Source organism: Pelmatolapia mariae, linkage group LG2 (assembly GCF_036321145.2).
Source record: "Pelmatolapia mariae isolate MD_Pm_ZW linkage group LG2, Pm_UMD_F_2, whole genome shotgun sequence".
NCBI lineage: Eukaryota > Metazoa > Chordata > Actinopteri > Cichliformes > Cichlidae > Pelmatolapia > Pelmatolapia mariae.
In genome coordinates this window covers 13,664,073-13,685,052 of record NC_086228.1, presented here as the reverse complement: position 1 = coordinate 13,685,052, position 20,980 = coordinate 13,664,073, and the positions used below count along the sequence as shown (strand labels likewise).

Sequence of the window (20,980 nt, the reverse complement as noted above, 5' to 3'; positions counted from 1 at the left end):
ACAAAGCAAATGTAGCAGATAGCTATGAGGCTCGGAGATCTCCATTTTGGATCTACAATCAGGCCTAAAAAGGCAGGAGAAGAACCCACAAACTGATCAATGTGGAGCACTGATAATCCCGCATGGATCGCCATCAATCAGGACTTGATTATCTGAATGGATCTGAATAAAAAGTGAAAGTGAAACAAAAAAAGTTCTGCCACTATCAAAATTTATGTTCATAACTGCAGAGCTAGAAAATTAACTGGGAGATATTTTTTTTATACGTTTTTAAAGCAATCAGGAAATATTTACCAAACTTCTGAGAAGTGACACCTTTCTTCTTTTTATTATTTTACACAAGAGTGAACTGGATATTTGGGGGATTTTGTGCAGTTGGTTAGACAAAAATAAGACACTGGAAGACATCGGAGTCCGTGTTTCTGTGTCTTTAAAAATAACTATGAAAATGTTAAGCATATCAGAATACTATTTTTTGCAACCTACAGAGGGTTTATGAGAAGTTTTTGCTGTTTTTTTTTCCCTCACACTCATGTGCGTCTCTTAACAACATCACTCACTCAGTTATTCCCTCTGAAGACAAATCAACATCTCTCCACCTGATACAGCTGTGCTAAGCTAAGTGAAATGCATCTGTAGTCATTCAAATGAAGAAGACTTTCAAAAATGGCGTTTATTAAAAAAAAAGAAACCACCATGCTGACTTCCTCATCTTCAACATAACAATTGAGATAGAAAATGGCGTTGAACCTTGACACAAAGCATCCAGTGAAATAAATAAATACAACATCCTTCAAAGATCTGTGAGAGAAACCTAATAATCCCACATCTTCACGCCAGACTGACAGTTCAGAATTAACGGCAGACTACAAAACAGAAAATCTGAGAACATTTGACACGTTTAGCTAAACGTGTCATACAGATGCGCACGTCCCAGAAACACCACGCAGAGTTACCCTGCTTGTCTGAACCACAGACAGGCTCACAGACTACCACCAGAGGATTCGTTCATGGGATTACATCGTGATACGCACAAATCATGTCAGTAGTACGTTTTAAAGCATGTTTTTAACATAAAACAAAAATCTGCCGTCAATGTGTTCCTTTTAAAAATATTTGTATCTTTCGTAGGGCTGAACGAAGGCCGGAAACATGAGCTCTGTGATCACAAGTTCAAATTAACCCTGCACAAATGTCAGTCAGCCCATATTTTTCAGCCAGAGGTTCACTCAAATGGTTCCTAATGATTTTCTTGGATGGTCTTTGACTAATGCAGGAAATACTGTAAGAGTCATACTCGAAGTCTGATTTGACAAAGCTCAAATACAGATCTAATTAATTTACCATTAAAGACTGGAACAAGGGGGTACACAGCTATAATACAGCTCTGCTAAAATACCTAAAGTTTACTTTTTAAATTGTAAGTAAAGGGAAATTAAACTAAAATAGAAAATTACCAATATTTCTTAACAAAGAGTAGTTAGAGCTCAAAAACTAACTCTAAAATCACAAATAGCTTTAAACTTTAGTTGTGTATGGATTAAAACAAATTCAGTAAATTCTGATTAATGCTGAACTTTGGACTTGTTGACAGGCTTGGTTTTCTTTCAGAGCCCAGATGTCCTCCTGTGAAAGTCCTTATGATAAGCAATCAATCACGTCTAGCTTCATATGCAAGACATGTGAGCGAGTTCACCAAAATGCTAAACAATTCCTGTAGAACTGTTTCTGTTTTATTTGCTGGATGTGTGCTTCTAAAACCCTAAAAATACGATTTAAATATGGAAATTAAACTGATTGAGGGCCAAAACGTGTGAAGATGTCCACTGGAAATTTGCATGGAAACAAAACATTTGATTCTTGTAATGGCTGGAGAAACTCAGAGATTTGCAAACAGTGCCAGCTACAAAAAAACAAAAAGAAAAAACCCAAAGAAAGCAACAAAACACACCTGAAGCTCCATTAGTCACTGCAGTTCTTTACAGGGTAGCATTTGCTTTACTCCTCATTTAGTCACCACTAATGCAGTTTAAATGTAACAGCAGTCTGAGGCGCTGCACCTGACTGACTGCAGGCCCTGATTATCAAGAAGCTGCAGCAGATTACATAAACCAGCATGCAGACTTTATTTACACGACCCAATACTTTCAAACTTTAATCATACGGTGTGTTTTTTTGTTCTTTTTTTTCTGCTGGTGTGAGGAAATACAGTATGTGCCAGAGCTGGAATGCAGAGCAAAGTCACTGGATTCTTTCACTTTGAGGGAGTCGCGTTCAAAAGCTTAAAGGCTGTTAAATGACTGACTGGGCCTCGGTTATAAGTAGCCCGGCTCTTAGGGTAGCTTGGCCGAGTTTCCAACAAGGCTGCTGTCCTTGAGCTAATCCAATGCTAGCTGGCGGCTGCTACAGGCTTTGCATGCTTTCTTGACCTAACAGAAAAACGCTAACTCACACAAACTGGAATACGAGCCGATTGGATGCAGAAAAACCTGGTGAATAAGCAGCCCGCCATGTTTGCACCTGGGAAATCACTAAGTCAGTTTAATTTGATCTCTGGTGTGATAGAGAGAGAGTTTAAAATGAATCCTTGAACACTGCTCCTGAACACCACCTCCTCACTTTGTGTCATGAGAAAGATTTATATCACATTTACACATAATGGAGTTCGCATGTTAGGTACTGTTGGTGGCAATAACAGCCCGCTGCTTTCACAAGAACACTCAAGCTTAGTGTTGTTCACATTTTACTGACTGAAAGCTGAGAAAAGCCTGCATTATATCAGCTGAACTGTTGACACTTAAATCCAGTAAGACCTGTATGAAACAGAGACGTGTCTGATGAAATTTTGGCTCATATTGTGCAGATTTTTCCTCAATTTCCAGCTGACTTACATTAATTTCACAAAGAAGAAGCTCCTTCCAGTGTTTTTAATTGCAAAAAGAAGGCCAGACATCACTGACCGTATCCTTTTGGTCATTCATTTTGAATTCTTTTTAACACATCTTCAAAGATACTACACTGTAAAAGCTGTTCACCAGCTTGTAATCTTTTAAATAAAGTGGACACATACAAAAAGATGGAAAACAAAGACTCACAGCACAGAAGTCAGAAAGAGTCAAACTTAAAAATGGGAAAAAATCCAACTGAAAGTCAGCATTTTCCATCCCACTTGTGTCAGTTCAGCATGATGCGAGTGGTAAAAACAAAACAAACAAACAAAAAAAAAAAAAAAAGTATTGCACTGGTTTGATGTGAGTCTATGGATGGGCGGTCATCATATAAATAACAACAAGAACCAAGAACGGTAATACCATAACAGTAATAATAATAATAATTGTAACGCTAATAAAAACAGTTCAGACTAAGGTCCCCCTCCAGCTGCCGTTTTACCACTGCTGCCAACTGAAGTCATCGTTGGATCCAAAGACCAGGAAGAAGCCCAGGATCGTCCCAAAGATGACTACATTACCTGTTAGCACAAGCGCACATGCTCCCCAGGCAATCTGTAAAGTGACAAAGGAAATTCAGGTGAATGCTGAATGCTACAGAGCTTATTTGGGTTACTGAGACATTTTATTTTGCTGATTTAAAGACCTGCTTTCTGTAGAATTCAGCTCTAAATCATTAACATGCAAAGCACTTTTTCAGAGTTGGACAAAAAAGCAATTGACAGTTAAAGTTGGACAATCGTTCACACACACCCTTGCTGCACTGCTTTCCACCATTTACGAAACAAGGCAGTGACTCGTTGACAAGCGGTATTTAGCAGTTGCTAAATTGTCCAATCAGTTGGTGCAGTAAACATTAACTAAGAAATCATATTTAAAAATCAGATTAAAGACTGTATACGCTGTTGTGCACCCTGATCATTTCATAGCATACGTTACTGTTCTTTTAATTAATTCAACTGATTATGTTATTTAGGCCCCTTTGCTGGCTGCTTTCGGCCAGTTTAAAACCAAAATAACCCAAAATTGGTGATATTCTTTTTTTCTTTCTTTGCAACAAGCTGTGTCATGAATGCTTTAAAGCAAATTGCATATAATATAGTCTACTATCTTTTTTTTGGATGGCTGGAGAAACTGTATAGAGACTGCTAAGGACCAGAAAGTCAAATCAGACTTCCTCAAACTAATGACTGAGCTCCAGCACGCTACCTAAGATGCCCTAAGAAATGATGTGCTTGCATGCATGTCGCTCACAGAGAACTGCAGAACCTCTGCATTTATCTGCACAACTGACAATCATTTGAAACACTGGATGCTGTTTGCAGCACCTTTGCAGTCATTTATCACTTGCTGATGGTGAATATAATCTGTTTATAATTAGCCCTGCTGGCTCACCACACAATGAAACTGTCACTTCATTGGGCGTAAATACTGAAAGATACAGGAAGTCTGTGACCTCACAACACAATACCTGCAGTTATCTGTCAGTTTAGCTCTTTATTGTTTTACACTTAGATTTTTGATTAACTGAGCTCTTCTGCTTTCGCCATTTTTCCATACTTCTGTGATACTTTTGTATAGCTTTTTTTAGCCATCTTGTTTTGTGTCATTGTATTTATTTTATTGAGCAAGGCAGTTTTTTTCATGTTTTGGCTGATGTTGCTTTTTGCTTATCTTAAAACTAAACCCTTATATAGTTGTGTGTAATTTATAATTTGAAAAACAGACAAAAGTCAGAACATTTAAAGTAAGCCCAATGCAGAGGGTCCAAACCCTTGGTTTGGGAACCACTGCTTTAAATAACCATGCAGTACACACTGAATTAACAGGTTTCAGTTACTTACTACTTCAGCTCTTGCGAAGACGATTGGCAGGCCGAAAGCTGAGATGACGATGCCCGTCGTGAGGAAGATGGCCAGCTCTTTGCAGGCGTTACTGGCCGAGTCTGTGTCATCGACCACTCTCCGCGAGATGCAGTAAGGGATGGGAGAGAGGATGTAGAAAAAGAGCAGGAACAAAGGCCAGTATTTGCTGCAGAGAGGCGAAAAAGCGAGAGAAACAGGGGACATAAACACCCACATGCTATGATGACAAAGGGTGCAGTGAAGTGAATCGAAGGATAAAGAAGGAATCGCTGCTGAGCACTCCACACGCCAACTTAAGGGGTTTCTTTCATGAGGCAAGAGCTACAGTTCTGTAACCTCTAGATTGGAATACAGATCAGATGCAGACCTGCAAAAAACATATCCATCTATATTGTTTTTAACACTAGCATGTAATTTGACAAGAATCTCAAAGAGCTAGACTATTATACAGTTGCGAGAAAGCTCTGTACCTGGGGAGATATTTCACTGACAAAAAAACGAACAAAAAAATAAAACTGTAAAAATAAAACTGTGTGGAAAACATAGTGCTATATATATATCCAAGGAATTACGCATTTTCTTGTCACTTATAGGCTGATAATTACGCATTATGCTGAAGTGAAGCTGTTATTTACTGTAAATACAATGGCTGAAATGGAAATTAGATGAAAAAAGGCCAAATATGTTGCTGTTGCTCATCCCACATACAGCAAATGAGAAACTGTCTGCACTCATTAGAATAATAACCAAGAGGTGTGATGGTGTGCACACACACAAAGCTGATCAGGTTGTCTTGTAAGCACAGAGTATAGTTATCCTGCAAACTGCAAGAACTTATATTATCCTATCAGTCTTTATAAAGTGCTATGGTACAAAGCCTGTTTTAGAATTAAGGCTGTGCAATTACACATCACTTAAAATTATAATACACAGATTACTATAACAATATAACTGAGATAGATGCTTATTTATTTTTTGCTACAGGTTTAGTTCAGTTCACATATATTTAATTAATTATTTATCTTATTAAGGTGAATTATAATTAACATTGATGGCAAAAAGTAAGCTTGTACTTACTGTTTTTTTTACTGTTAAGCCACTGTTTTTCCAGAGTGTGAGTAATTCTAACAAATAACCATTTCTCATTAATGGCCAAAATAAATGTGATTTTTGCCAAAACTGAACAGCCTTACTTTCATAAAAGCATCAGTAAATCAGCCTACTTACTGGTTTAAATCACACCTTTAGAACATTTAACACCATCAAGATTCCAGCTTCAAGAATAAGACTAAAACTGTCCTGAACACCATCGGGAAACATCTAAGCAGCACACCAATTTAATGAAAATGATACAGTTTTATTACCACATCTACCCATCCCGAAATAATTGTGCAACATGTTTTTTTTTCCAGTTTACCTTCTTATCTTTACACAGACTGCATGTGTAGAGTTTCTCCAGTCTAACAAACCACTAACTGCACTTAGACTAAAAGCCACATGAACACATTAACACAGCACTTTTCCTATCACATACATCATATGTTTAACCTCTTCACTCTTCTCTACTAGGATCATTTTCTCTCCGTTTGTTGCCAGTGTACATTCATAGACCTGAAAACCCAGGATTATTTAATCATCAAACACCTTCATATGACCACTACATCTGATTGGCAATGTTAGGATGAATTAAGCCACAAAATGAAAAGATATCCTGGGTATGTTGAACTTACCTCTATTTTTTTGTTATTCTTTTTTTTTTTTTTTTTTTTGGGGGGGGGGGACACGTGAAGATGATGTGAGTCACATTTAACCAAAAGTTATGATCGTTCAAAGAGCCATGAGAAAATAAGGTAAAGGGAAAAGTACCAAATTTCAGCCCACATTTATGTACTTTGGGAGCCTGTAACTCTGATAATTGCTTAATTTAATACATTCCTGCTTTCCTCCACTAAAAGTGGTCAGGTTCTGTCACACTTCCCTGGTTTTATATGGTGTCCTTATGCTCTGGACGTTCTAAGAACGCTAATCTGGTCATGAATGCAGCTATAGTTAAAGCTGTGACGGGATCATCAAAGGTGCCAGGAAGTACTAGGCTCACATGGTCTGTGATGGTTATACTCACTCATACACAGGGAGGGCACATCCAAGCATGAGGAACATGAGGCCGATGGCCCCTCCAAAGGAAAGGCTGATGAGAGCTGCAAGAGAAGCAGAGGATAGGGGGACCCCAGTGTTAGCACAGGGTATATCCACAGGAAATCACTAATCTCATGGTGGCTGCAGGGCCCCTGGAGACTTGGAGCTACCATGTGATGAATCGGCTGATTTCACGTGTGTGACAGCTACGTTAGCAGCATAAACCCTGCTAACATGGGTCCACGTTAAACCCAGACAGCCATAGAGTCCGTGCGGCCACTGGTTAAATTCAATTAAAATCCCAGCGGCTGCCTAGAATCAGTCAGCGCCTGTGGGAAGTTAAGGCGCAGCTAGCATTAGCGTTACGGTTATTTCTGCGTTGTTGTAGTATTAAACAAGAATGGCGTTAACTGTGGCGCAAGAATGCAGCACGTTGCACTGCTACATTGTTTTCATTACGAAACGCAGAAGTTGGTTTGGTTATTTCTGCCATGTTGCGGTTGCTTCTACCGAAACAGTGCAGGTTCATCACCGAGCTAATGCTAACGTCTGTCAGTACTGGCCCTGCGCTAACTCCTTCTATCGTTACTTATCTGAGCGTGACAAACGCGCAAACATGCCTCGTGCACATTTTGTTGAAATTATATAAACAGAGGCTGAGTTCAGAAGCTTTCTGAAGGGAATGAAAATCTCCTGCTGCTTACCTTTAATCCCGGCCATCTCTGCTGGACAAAAGCTCGCCACACAGCCCGGACGAATGACAACAGTCCCTCCTCCTTTGCTCGGTAGCCGAGTCCGACCGAAGCAAACCGAGTCCCCCCGTAGCTCCTACCCTGCCCACCGTGCTGCTTTCATATGCTGACACAAATGTAGGAATTCTGACGATTACCACTACGGTCCTAAAAGCACCCAAATTAAGAGCACTGACACCGCAGAACTGTCCGTTTTAGAATTCTATAAACTCCTCCAAAAGTATTCATAAATATTATTTCCTTAATGTGTAGGCTAATAGATGTAGTTTAATATAAAGTACTATGTTTGCACTTCAGTGGAGTAGGAACAAAAAGTAGGGTTAGCCGTGAATGCGTCAGTTGCATGCGTCATTTTGAAATTAAAAACTACATGCCCCCCAAATAGTATGCTTTTATTAACATTGGAAGAGCGTCGCAATTTATGACTACGGTTCATTTATTCCGCCTAGAAATTATTTTAAAATTAATAAACGTATTTGTTGCTGTCCCGGATGTAAACACATTCTGTTTCCGGCACCGAGAGCGTCCACTCAGCGGAGATGGCGAGTGGAGGAGTATCTGTGGCTTCGCTTTGGACCGAAGTGAACCGCTGCGGACAGAATGGAGACTACACCAGAGCCCTCAAAGCTCTCACTAAAAGTAGGTATATAGGCCGACTCTGAAAACGGAACCAGAGAGCGGACACGCGGCGGATTTTCCCCTTTGCTCCCGCAGAGTAGCACCAGCTGTTAGCATGTGTCTGAGCTAACGGCAGTCAGGGTGTTAAATACACCGGTGGAGCTTTGTGTATTAAGCTCTGATTAACAATGTGTAATAATAATATATATATACCTGCTGAATTAGCTACTTGTTGTGTGATTTTGAGCCATCGTTAAAAAATATTTAGCCCCCTAAATCCACTGTCTCATGACTGACGTGTCCCTATCCAACCACGACAGCTAACCCATGATTAGCCAGGCGGCTGTCCTGGAAACGTTCAGCGGCTGCTTTACACTCCTCCTCTGTCCTTGCACAATCACATCAGTGTCAGGGCGAATCTTTTTTTGTTCGTCTGCATAGCGAGTGATGTTCACTGCTGTTTTCTTTCTGTCCTGTCGCAGTTTTACACGAAAACAGGGACGATGTGACGGCACTGCACTGTAAAGTGGTTTGCCTTATCCAGAATGGGAGCTTCAAAGAGGCGCTAAATGTGATGAACACCCACTCAAAGGTGCTCGGCAGGTAAGCGGCACGCTGTCACTCACCTGTGCTTGACGTATAAATTACTGCTGTAGTTCACTGTTGAGATTTAAGTGTCTAACGGTGTATAGTTTCACAGCAATTCTGCCATGCTCTAAGAAAAACTTACAAAAGTCTTGTAAGGTTTGTTCTTTATGGTGTGTTGCACATTTAAACCCTTTTTCGGGGGTGGGTGGGGGTCTTTTTTCCACTCAGTGAGGTGGTGTTTGAGAAGGCGTACTGCGAGTACCGGCTGAACAGAGTGGAGAGCTCCCTGAAGACCATCGAGAGTGCTCCTGAGCAGACAGACAAGCTGAAGGAGCTTTACGGTCAAGTGGTGAGACTTATATTATGTTATATTATTACTGTTTGTAGTCATACAGTTGATGGAAGCTGTAGAAAAGAGTTGATGAAGCTAGGGTTAAGACCTTAAGGCACTATAGAATTTTGCTTTAAGAGGGGCAGAGAAATATGTGAGGGTAGTGTAGTACATGTATAAGGACAGTAAGGAGGTGGCAATAGAGACAGGTCGACAGATGAGGTCAGGCAGGAGCCTCAGTGGACTGATGTTCACACATAAGACTGTGATTTGTAGTAAGACAGAAATACAGCAAGACAGAATATATGATGTAACAGTGAAGATGCAAGGATCCGAGGTAGTGTATCTGGAGTAGTTTAAATATTTGTGGTCAGTCATCCAAAGCAACACACAGTACACCAGAGAGCTTTATAAGAGAGTGTAGGCAGGGTGGAGTTAGTGTTTGCGGTGATTTGTGACAGAAAGATAGCAGCAAGAGTGAAGGGGAAGGTTCACAAGATGGTGGGGACTTCTATGATGTATGGTTTGAAGATGTTGGCGGCACTGACTAAAAGAACGGAGAGCGAGCCAAAGATGTTAAAATTTTCATTGGGAGTGACCAAGATAGGAGTTAGAGAGGCAAGGCTGAGATGGTTTGGACATGTGCAGAGCAGGGATAGTGGATATATTGGACAAAGGATGATGAACAAGGAGCTGCCAGGCAGGAGGAAAAGAGAAAGACCACAGAAGTTTCATAGATGGTAGTGAAGGAGGACATGCAGAGGGCTGATCTGACAGTAGAGGATGCTGGAATATGGTGAGATGGAAGCAGATGATCCCTAAAGGGAGCAGTTGATAGAAGTAGGTTATATTACTGTATTTTTTTTAAATATATTTTTTATACAGTTTAGTGTATATTTACTGTTTGTGCTAAAGAAGTCAGTCATTGGTCATCTACTTGTTGAAAAGAGCAGCAAAGTTAGAAGAAGTGTTGAGGCCTTTAACCTCCTAAGACCTGAGCTCTTCCATGGCATGCATTATTAATTTCTCTTTGATATTCGGTCTGATTGGGACCTGATGAATGTAAAAACAAAGAATTACCAGATTTTTTTTTTTTTACCTAAATTTTGTTTCTAAGAAAACTCAGAGCCACATATGAGGATATTCATTTAAAATTTCGATAGAACAGTGGCAGTATAGTGTCCTCGTAAGTGGATATTAGGCCCTTGTAGAGCAAGATTTAGTATTTTGGTCTAAATAACCCAAAATGTGATGTCCACATATGTGGACGCCAGGTCCTAGGAGGTTAAAGCTGCTGATTGTTAATATGTGGCATTTTAAAATCTGATCATCTAGCATCAGAACTGCAAACAAATCACAGTCAAATTAAACGGTATACAATAAATGCAAACAGCTTGCTGTTTGAATATGTGGCTTCTGTTTTTGAAACATGATTGTAAAAACATTTAAATGTTGTTAAGTAAAGTAACATTGTAAAAAAACAGATAGCAAAAGTATAATTGAACAATTTTTCTCTGAAACGGAGACATCAGGGTTGCCACTGCTATATTTTTGTTTGTCTTAAAGTAACTTCAATGTAGTTAAAACTATCCCCAATATTCGTGAATATCAGCTTGTTATCTTTATGCAGTCTATGTGATTTACTATTATTATTTATTACAGTGACACATTCTTTTGAGAACACACTAGTGTTTTGGGTTTTGTTGGTTGGTGATCGAGAATGAGAGATTTGTAATAAATGGTCAGCTTGGTATTTTGGCAATTTCTGTGTATTTCTAACAGGATATTATTTTCGTCTTGTTGTGAGAAGTGTGACGACATCTGCTAATCTGAACCAGCTCTTTTCTTTGTGCAGTTGTACAGACTGGAGCGCTACGATGAGTGCATGTCTGTCTACACGGATCTGATCAGGAACTCCCAGGACGAGTACGAGGAGGAGAGGAAGACCAACCTCGCCGCTGTGGTGGCTGCAATGAGTCAGTGGGAGAAGGCTCCAATGGTAAGCATTCATTGGCACAGTTCATCAATCAGCTTTTCATTTGAGTTTTTAAATCAAAAACTTACTCTCTCCACTTTGTTGCACAGAACTGGAGTCAGACTGTTGTTTGATTAGAATTAGAATAAACTCATATTTGAACATGTTATGTTTTCCTTTTGCAGGAAGATCTGGGTCTGCCTGAGTCAACGTATGAGCTCTGCTACAATGCTGCCTGTTCTGTGATTGGCCAAGGAAAGCTTACAGAGGCCCTCAATAAACTACAGCAAGCAGAAGGTCAGTTTATATTCAGTCTCTCCCATCAAGCTGGTGTTTGATGTATTTTTAAAATGATGTAATGATCTCTGACATAAACTGATCATTTCTTCTGACAGAACTTTGCAGAGTCTCACTGGCAGATGATTCTGTAAGTGTTTTTGAGATCTATTTCACTTTCACTTCTAGTAATTTCACCCAAACGATGGTCCAGAAGTATGTCACAAGTCTAGTGAAATTTAGTCCACTCTTAACATACTTTTAAGTCGTAAAATATTCTACATTTATGTATTATTTACATAAAAATTGTATGGCAATAACCTTGCTGTAATCATATTTCGGCCATATATGTGTATTGATATGCTAAGCTTGTTCATAATTATCTTGTATTTGTAACACTTAGTTTTCACTGTTTTCCAGCTAATCACCATCATTTCTTGTTTGTCCCTTTCAGGATATGACTGAGGAGGACATCCAGTCGGAGCTGGCCGTCATCCATTCTCAGATGGCGTACGTCATGCAGTTGCAGGGTCGCACAGATGAGGCTCTGCAGCTCTACAACCAGGTCATCAAGCTCAAGTGAGTTGAGGCATCATCGCATCAAATTTAGTCCCAAAAAAGATGATGGGAATGCATTTAGACAGTTCAGAAGCATCTAGAAGGCAGGCATTAAGTTGTTAAATAGATTTTCAGCTTGCTCTAATTCTCTGATTTAATTTCAGGCCATCTGACGTGGGGCTGCTTGCTGTGACTGCCAACAATATCATCACCATAAACAAGGTGGGTTTGAACCTCCCTGATCTCCACTTTCAGACACTAAACAGGGATCATAAAATTAAAATTTCAGCCACGACACTGGTGTTAAAGCTCAGTCTCTTTCCTCAGGACCAAAACGTGTTTGACTCAAAGAAAAAGGTGAAGCTGACAAATGCTGAAGGTGTTGAATACAAGCTGGCAAAGAAACAGCTGCAGGCCATTGACTTCAACAAAGCCTTGCTGGCCATGTACACTAACCAGGTACGGGTGTGATTGGAGGAGGAATGAAAAATAATCAATAATAGGTAATTATTTTCACACCGATGGTGCTTTTGCCCATTAACAGGCTGACCAGTGCAGGAAGCTGTCATCCAGTCTTCAAGCTCAAAATCCAGGACATCCACGGCCGGTCCTTATCCAGGTGGCTCAGCTGTCCAGAGAGAAGCAGCACAGCAGGGCCATAGAGCTGCTCCAGGTATTAATGATGCACACTGCTCCTTATTATCAGAACCGATACACATTCTCTTCCTTTTGTCTGATTAGGAGAAAATGATCAAATGATGCACCAGTTAACCTAAAAAATCACAGTAGTGAAAGCTGATTAAATATATAGTTAATATCGCACTTTAAAAATCCTTCAATGAAAATGTTAAAAAGTATAGAAACAGGAAAAAGTACTGAAAGATTTGCTTTTTTTCACTGTTTTTTTTTTTGTTTTGTTTTGTTTTTTTGTTTGTTTGTTTGTTTGTTTTTACAAGAATTCATCTACGAAATGTTTTCACTGTGGTTTTTAAAAATACTGATAAATGTCTTCATGGTTAAAAGTGATGCTTAACTGTGAAGACGGGCATACAAAAAAAGATGCCCCAAAACACTTACAAGACTATTGGGTTTGGATGAAAATGTTCGTATTTGTCACTCAGTCATTAATAGTTTCATTAATTCTGTTAATTCTGTTAGTCTGTTAACTGATCTTTCTTTTTATTTTGCAGCAATTCTCCGATCAGAATCCAGAGAGTGCGTCTGGCATCAAACTGACAATGGCACAACTCTATTTAGTACAAGGTAGTGATCTGCATTCGAACACACACACCGCTCTGTCTTACTGGGGGGTTTTTTTTCCTCTGTGGACGTGACAGTATTTCATATTTCTAGCTTCCTAAAACAAACACGCACATTGATTATTATCGCCTGACTACTGAAACAATAATTAACAAAGAAACAAATGAGTGCAACTTCAAAAGGTTTTTTACCTTTAAACTTTGAGCAGTTTAATTTTGATACATGCTCCTCATTAGGTGTTATAATCCAATGAATGGTTTGGTCTTCAGGTCATGTGACAAAAGCCTGTGATGTCCTGAGGTCCATTGAAGAGTTCAAGCACAAACCAGGGATGGTAAGACTGAAAATGCTACTTTGACTTTTTTTTTTCTTAAATTGTTGTTTTTCTTAATTAAAATGCCCCGTTAATGTCAAAATTGTTGACTTTTACGTATTTTGTTCCCTTTGACCATGTCATCGTCTCTTCAGGTTTCAGCTCTGGTAACAATGTACTCCCATGAAGAAGACATCGACAGCGCCATCGATGTTTTCAAACAAGCTATTGAGCATTACCAGTCTGAACAGGTTTGTGTCACAGATGGTGGTTCGTGTTGTGCAAGTCTGAACCACTGTTTTACACTTTAATTTCTGTTGTGTATAGGTCAAACATTTTTCTAAGTGTGCATTTTGAATTCAGTTAGTTTTTTCTTTTTTTCAAAGGTCTAACTTTCATTTTAGACGTGTGAACGTGTTCCCACTGTGTCTTTTCTCCTGCACAGCCTGGATCTGCTACACATTTGGCTCTTGTAAGAGAAGCTGCCAATTTCAAGCTGAAGTATGGGCGGAAAAAAGAAGCCATTAGTGATCTGGAGCAGCTGTGGAAGTGAGTTAAATCCCTTCTAAACACTTGGCTGGTTCAACATGTGTCAAGTCTTTTTTTTTTTTTCTTTTTTTTAAATCTCACAGATGCTGGTTTTGTTTCTTTGTAAAATATACCTCAAATGTCATCAAACTGTTTTCATAAAAATCACTTTTCTCAAAACAGACAAAACACCAAGGACGTCCACACATTGGCACAACTCATCTCTGCATATTCTCTAGTGGACACGGATAAAGCCAAATCGTATCCTTTCACATTATTAAATACAACTTATGGACGCTTAAACCGTTTTGTTTTATGGTTTTTTACTAACTGGAACATATTTGGATTCTCAAATAACATTTGTTTTGTGAAAAATCTCAAATATATTCTGATATTTAGCTCCTTAAATGTGAGGATTTGTTATTTTTCTCTGTGAGAAACTAATGTTTTTGTGCTTGGAAGTCAGAGAGAAAACAAAAAAGATAAAAAGACCTTCTTTAGCTCATTTTCAACAAAGCTTGGTATTTTGTTGACAAAATAGTTTATTAATTTTACAAATGATCCATACCTTATTGAAGTAAATGTAACCCAAGAAGACCAGGATGTAATCTGGATGTCAGCAGTTGTTGCATCCTTAGCTTTTTTCTGCAGGCTCAGCAAACACCTACCGTCTGCAGACACCATGTCTTTCAACGTGGACGTTGACGAGCTGGAGAATTCCCACGGAGCCACATACGTCAGGAAAAAAGCCGCTAAAGTCGTGGGAGAAAACCCTCCCAAAGAACAAGGGTAAACGTCTGTTACTCTCTTCTGTGGCTACTTCTGTTATTTTTTTTTTGTTTTGTTTGGGGTTTTTTTTTTTTTGGGGGGGGGGGGGGGGGGGGGTAAACAAAACATTCAAAAGAACGAGGGATACATTGACAAGTTTTGTTTTTTTTTCTCCTTCATTTTCTTTAACAGCCATGGTGAAATCAAAAAGAAGAAGAAGAAAAAGAAAGGTATGTCTTTCAATCACTTGCTAAGATTTAGAGTGAATCTGTTCTGGAAGTTTTTATTTACACATACAGAAGGCCATGAAATTATTTCTTCTAAATGAGCAAAAACATCTAATTGTATCTTTTTTGTTCTCCTTAGAGAAAAAGAGAGTTTGATTAATGATGTAGGAAATTCAGATGCACACTAAGTGGCCAAAACATTAAAACCACTCTTAGAAAAAGAGAATAATTCTGATTATTTTTGTTTTCTCTGTTGAAGATATTTTATTTGTCTAGTTATTGCTCATAAAGTACTTCCTTTTAGGAAAATTGCCCAAGAACTATGACCCCAAAGTGACCCCTGACCCCGAGAGGTGGCTTCCTATGAAGGAGCGCTCCTACTACAGAGGGAAGAAGAAGGGCAAGAAGAAGGATCAAATAGGAAAAGGCACACAGGGAGCGACGGCAGGAGCTTCAGCAGAGCTGTGAGTAAACTCCGCAGTCACACGCACATCCAGCCGAGGCGTCTGGGTGCAATTTCCTGTAATTGTAAACCCAGTTATTAACGGCACTAATGGAGGAAAAGCAACTGAGATTGTTCTTTTGTTTTCATGCCAATTAACTCTGAAATCAGATCAGAGCCGCAGCTGCTTTGCAGGAGGAAGGGCTCATCTGTTGTTGAGAACAAAATTATTCTCAGTTTCTCCTAAAGGAGAAATCCATCTGCCACCATTCATCTGAACTACCGCAGCTCCAACAGAACAGGGGAGAGAGAACGACTCCATCTACAACAGATTTTTCTGCGCATACCCTCACTTTTACTTTGAAATTTTAATTGCTATTAACCAGCTACTTACAGCCCTTCAAAGCCTGAGTTTCCCTATTAGCGAACTGAGCAAGTTACTCTTTGATGCCCTCCAGTTTCTTTTACAGAAGCTAAAATTATTTATTAATAATCCTAACAAAATTTATGCTGTTGTTGCACCACCCAAGGATGTCTGAAGATGCAGATGCAACTTATTGCTCTTATTTTGAAAGTTCAGTCGCCGTTAACCAGCTGGACTTGGACCCTAATGGCAGGCTGAGCAGGTCACTGTTGAAAGTCAGTTATTCAAACATGGATGATAAACTTATCAAACATCATGCTGCTACCTGAATTTATAAATACATGAAAAGTGGAGGTGGTGGGAGACACGGTCCAACAAAAGCTTTGTTGCTAATCAAACGTTTATTTCACTCATCCACGTCACAGAAGGAAACTCAGATTCTGAATAAACAAACTCAGCAATGTAATTTTCCGGCCCTTCTAACAGCACTGTGGCTCTTTTCTCTCTTCAGGGATGCAAGTAAGACTGCCAGCAGCCCCCCTACCTCACCGAGACCAGGGTCTGCGTCCGGCTCTTCTACAGCCCCCGCCAGCGGCGTAGTTCCCCCACGACAGCAGAAACCGTCGTCCTCAGGCGCCACTCGCAAGAAAGCACCACAAAAGAAGAAGAAAGGAGGCAAAGGAGGCTGGTAGACAGTGGGAAGCAATGTGAGGAAGAAGGCTGTTGAAATCTGAGCAGCAGAGAATTTAGAAGCTTTTTTTTTTCCTTCGTTTTTTTTAAAATTCAGTTTTATTTTTTTTCTTTTATTTTTTCTGTTCAGGTCATTTGATCAAACCAAAATCCTCCCCGCTGCTCATCGACACCATGAATCTGATTTTTTTTACAAAGTAAAGGAGAAAAAGAAGAGTTGACGATTTAAAGGACAGTTCCACTGAAATTGACTTTTTGTTGCTCTGCAAAACCAGCATTTGTTTTCACTGAATCAATAACACCACAGATATCCATATTCTCATTAAATGTCCATTGAATTGTCTTCTTGGCTGCATATTTCTACACCTTAACAGCTGCACTGTATTTAGCATTTTTCTTTATTTTTAAGCAAAAACAAATTCTGATCAATCAAAAATGAATTAAGTGTTTAAATCATGTATGCATTAAGGAGCTCAGTCATGTCTTTATTGCATTTTAAGCATTGTTAAATACTCTTAAAACAGCGGGTATCCTTCATTAGAATTAGGGGAGTTATAAAACTGCTTTTGCAGAGTAACTCAAAGTTCAGAATTTAGGGTAATGGTGCTTAAACCTGTTGAGTTTCAGTATTAGCGTGTCCAGCTCCACCTGACAGTTTCACCTTTCTTTAATATTTCAATGTATTTTCAGTTAGCTACAGTAAAGTAACAGATATTTATTTTTGAATTTATTTGTCTGAATTCAAGCAAAAGGATTCTGATTCTGTCACATGCATGTGTTCAGAAAGACACTATTTTGGCCAAACAGGTTTCCATTTTGTTAAGTCTAAATAAAACTGAACAGCGATGCTCCTGCTGTGAGTTTTTTCCTAGTATGGCTCATTTTGAGGGATTGTGCATGAATGGAGATGTTTATAGAAGAGACTGGATGTATTTGTTGATGTTTAGTGAAAATTATCTGCAGGCCTTTTTAAAGATGGGTTGCTGTTTAAATTTTATCCATCACTCCAAAGGTCTTACTCTCACACATTAGAAAAAAATTTTCACCTTAGATCAGAAACTTTTTTCAGGGGCAAATTTTCCATGACAACATACCTCCTGGGGTCATTACAGCATACACTGAACGTGTATGGAGAATAGTGGATGTGCTGGAAAAGAGGAAGACCACAGCTATGAATGTGAGATGGAGCCAAATGATCCAGCTCATGATGAAGAAAAAGATAACTTTGACATTTAAGACTAAATGTAGCCGAAATTAAATTATGCAATGCTTTAAAATGCCCTGTTAATGTAATATTTGTTTTTTTTAATGGTTAACACAGGTCATTTTTATAATTAAGTAAAGGAAGTTAAACTGCACCTTAAATTTTCTCATACTGAATAATCTCTCTATTGCTCTGTGAGATATGAAGCCCTCATGTGGTCACAGAGAAAAATTACATGTGTAGCCATTTATTTAAAATCTCCAAAAGTCCCTTTTTTGCTTGTTATTGTAGGAGGAATTTCTATTATACTGAAAATCAGATTACCGTGGTGTGCTTGTAATATTTTAATCCAGCATGTTTGAGGGGAAAAAAAAAAAAAAAACAACAGAATAAACCAAAATCAGATTTTAATTGGATTTTACTTGCTGTAGTAGCACATGATCAAAAGGTCACTGGTGCATCATTTCTAAGGCCGTTTCTCAATTCTCAAGTACGCGAGTACGTACTCGCGTTCTCGGTGAGTACGTACTCGCGATTTGTACAATTGGAACACTAGCGTACGTGATGATGTCACAGGTCCGGAGTTTCTACTGCCGTCCCCTCTTAATTTAACTGTGAGTAACATGTTATGAAGCTTAACTTTAATCACAGCCAAACCGGTTTACTCAGGAACAAATAAAACACTGAAATAAACCAAACATTAACATTTAGAAGTGATCTAAGTGACTTATATATCATTTTTAACCTCAGTAGTGAAACCTCTATTAATAAAAATAGTGTACATGTACATACGTGTACATACCTTAATAAAAACAAGCAGGTGAGATGTTGGAACGCTTCTATTTTTATTTTAGTGGACACTCAATACTATAGACAGCTGCTGGGGTCTTATTTTCAGTTCTGCCATGTCCAGCTCACCCTCCTATCTTTTTGCCTGTACAACTCCATGCTGGTCCTACTCATGCCTACCTACCTGTATGGCATGAGGTTCCCATAGCACTACTTTACTCTTACAAAATGTCATAATAAAGGAAATGTTAAGTTTGTCAAAATAAGCTGTTATTAAGAAAAATCCAACCTCTCATTGTGCAAAGTCGTCCCCTGGGCTAAGCTAGAGCCCAGTATGTTTGATGCACCTTGGTACATCCTGCCACTACTGGGCACTCTTGCTTGGTAATTTGCCATCAACGCACTACACCTGCTTTGACCACAGCTCACTTGTGGAGCAGCCAGCCTGAGTGATTCTCTGTGGGTTTTGGATGACACGATGCCTCGTTTGCCGTGTGTTTACTCAGACTTCTTCTACGGCCCTCTGACTGAAGATGTGGAGGAGCTACTGGGGCGCTTCCAGCAGATAGACTCGGTCAGGTATGAGGATTTTTCAGCCCTCTGGAGGGAGATGGGCTTCTCTGATCTCTTCATTGGCACCATCAATGCGGGTGAACTGAAGCGGTTCTGCAGGGTGACTCTGGCCACAGCTGTAAAGTACTTCCTACCTCCATACAGCTACCAGATCCGAGTGGGGGGCTTGTACCTGATGTTTGGTTTCTACCACTCGCAGCTCGCTGAACCACCTGTGATGATCCGGCTCGCTCTGAAGGACTGGACCCACGTGCAAGCCTTCCTCAAGGAATCTGTAGAATCTGGCCATCTTGATGTAGTTTATATCTACAAGAAGCTTGTGGCATCCAAAGCCATCCACTACACGGCCATGCCGCATTTTCTGACCTTCCAGAAGCAGCAGAAGCCAAAGAAGGAGCATGTGTGCCCTGAGTTTCTGAGCAGGACAACCGCGGTGCGCGAGCTCATCAGTGCAGACACCCTGGAAGAGATAGCCAACCTCCAGAGCCTGTACGAGAAGCTGAAGGAGACCACCAAGGAGGTGGGTTCCCAGATCACCATGACCCACAGAGACTTCACCTCACGCCTGAGAGACTGCATGTCAGAGTTCATCACCTGGCAGAACAAAACTTTCACCTCACAGCTACTCAAAGACAAGAAGGAAAGAGATGAAGAAGAAGAGGAGGAGGAAGAAGAAGAGGATGAAGAAGATGAGAAGGAGTCCTGCAGCAAAAGAGCGAGGCTTCTGTCCTCCATCAAGCAGAAGAGCTACAGCAATGTTCAGAAGGTGCCCAAGTCCAGGAGGCACCGGCAGGGTGAGCCAGCGGACTCGTCCAGTTCGCGGCCTGAGCAGGTCCAGCGGGTCCCACAGAAAAAAAGACCACCTTCTCTCCGGGCCCGGACCTGGAAGAACCTCGGGGTGAAACAGGAGGACAGCAACCTGCCACCCTGGCTCCTGAGTGCTCCTGAGCTGGAGGACGGGGTGCCAGTGAGGAGGACCAACCAGGCGGAGCCCTACAGGATGTGAAGGAGGAGGAGAGAAGATCATTAAAATAATTTAATCTACTGTGTTTGTCACTGTTCAACTGGAATAAGTTAAGAAACTATAAATAAATGTTTTTGTGTTATAACAAAAAAAAAATCATAATTTGAAAGACTTCAATATATCTAAAATAATTTTTCTATACATTTTCGAATCTAAAATTAGAAACCAGTTAACTGTGTTTTGCGTTAATTTAATGATAAACTGTTGCAGGTCTGAATCCTTTTGTAATCCTTAATGAATCACTTACATGCTTTAAGCCTCTGAAATCACCCAGAAGTGTATTTTAATACCACGGGTGGAAATAGAAAGAGAGAATAATATAATAGGTACCACCTTTGCAATGGCGAAAAAATAAATGAGGAGGAAACTTTTATCATAGTTAAAATTAAGCTATAAGAATTGTAAAATGAACAAATTTTGTCTTATTTATTTAATTTAGCCTGTTTTTGTGTTACTCAGCGAGATTTATTTAAATTTTTAAAGACCACATTGTAACCTTTTTGAGTTTGATTTAATATAAAGTCTGAATTACCTGAACTAGTTTTCTCCTTTGATTTGTATAACAAAAACAATATAAAATAAATTCTGAGAACACATCTAATGCCCTATCTATTTGCAAAAGAAAGGGGGGGGGGGACTAAGAGAGTTTTTTATATATTTAATTAAAATGTATGGATCCTAGTCTTTAAATCACAAAATGCTTAGATGTTAAATAAGAAGGGAAGCATTTTATGTATGCTTTGTTATTCAA

The 20,980-nt window shown here is 39.5% G+C and overlaps 3 protein-coding genes across 3 annotated transcripts; 2 read left to right on the top strand and 1 right to left on the bottom strand.

Moving 5' to 3' along the window:
* Positions 1-343: 343 nt before the first annotated feature.
* Positions 344-7,751, bottom strand: leprotl1 (leptin receptor overlapping transcript like 1). Its single transcript, XM_063493405.1, has 4 exons — positions 7,654-7,751; positions 6,936-7,011; positions 4,793-4,979; positions 344-3,503 (listed from the first exon to the last, which is right to left on the bottom strand). The coding sequence occupies exons 1-4, from the start codon at positions 7,667-7,669 to the stop codon at positions 3,387-3,389; spliced, it is 396 nt and encodes a 131-aa protein (XP_063349475.1). The 5' UTR covers positions 7,670-7,751; the 3' UTR covers positions 344-3,386.
* Positions 7,752-8,221: 470 nt separating this feature from the next.
* On the top strand, positions 8,222-17,487 carry srp72 (signal recognition particle 72). The gene is made up of 19 exons (XM_063493381.1): positions 8,222-8,340; positions 8,802-8,922; positions 9,136-9,256; positions 11,094-11,237; positions 11,399-11,510; positions 11,609-11,640; positions 11,944-12,068; positions 12,212-12,269; positions 12,375-12,506; positions 12,592-12,720; positions 13,238-13,310; positions 13,577-13,641; positions 13,776-13,871; positions 14,066-14,169; positions 14,332-14,409; positions 14,800-14,937; positions 15,109-15,146; positions 15,448-15,607; positions 16,461-17,487. Exons 1-19 carry the CDS (start codon positions 8,241-8,243, stop codon positions 16,639-16,641), a joined length of 2,007 nt encoding a protein of 668 aa, XP_063349451.1. The 5' UTR covers positions 8,222-8,240; the 3' UTR covers positions 16,642-17,487.
* A 1,078-nt stretch (positions 17,488-18,565) lies between these two features.
* On the top strand, positions 18,566-20,211 carry LOC134633621 (snRNA-activating protein complex subunit 1-like). Its single transcript, XM_063482500.1, has one exon. The coding sequence runs from the start codon at positions 19,111-19,113 to the stop codon at positions 20,209-20,211; it is 1,101 nt and encodes a 366-aa protein (XP_063338570.1). The 5' UTR covers positions 18,566-19,110.
* Positions 20,212-20,980: the final 769 nt, after the last annotated feature.

Excerpts from the sequence above, each read along its gene's own strand:
- leprotl1 (XM_063493405.1), bottom strand. Across the intron at positions 4,980-6,935 it reads TGTGCCCTCCCTGTGTATGA|CAAATACTGGCCTTTGTTCC; the intron begins GTGAGTATAACC and ends GCCTCTCTGCAG. Across the intron at positions 3,504-4,792 it reads TCTTCGCAAGAGCTGAAGTA|ATTGCCTGGGGAGCATGTGC; the intron begins GTAAGTAACTGA and ends GTCACTTTACAG.
- srp72 (XM_063493381.1), top strand. The coding sequence starts at position 8,241 with ATGGCGAGTGGAGGAGTATCTGTGGCTTCGCTTTGGACCGAAGTGAAC. Across the intron at positions 8,923-9,135 it reads CACTCAAAGGTGCTCGGCAG|TGAGGTGGTGTTTGAGAAGG; the intron begins GTAAGCGGCACG and ends TTTTCCACTCAG. Across the intron at positions 12,507-12,591 it reads TGGCCATGTACACTAACCAG|GCTGACCAGTGCAGGAAGCT; the intron begins GTACGGGTGTGA and ends GCCCATTAACAG.
- LOC134633621 (XM_063482500.1), top strand. The coding sequence starts at position 19,111 with ATGCCTCGTTTGCCGTGTGTTTACTCAGACTTCTTCTACGGCCCTCTG.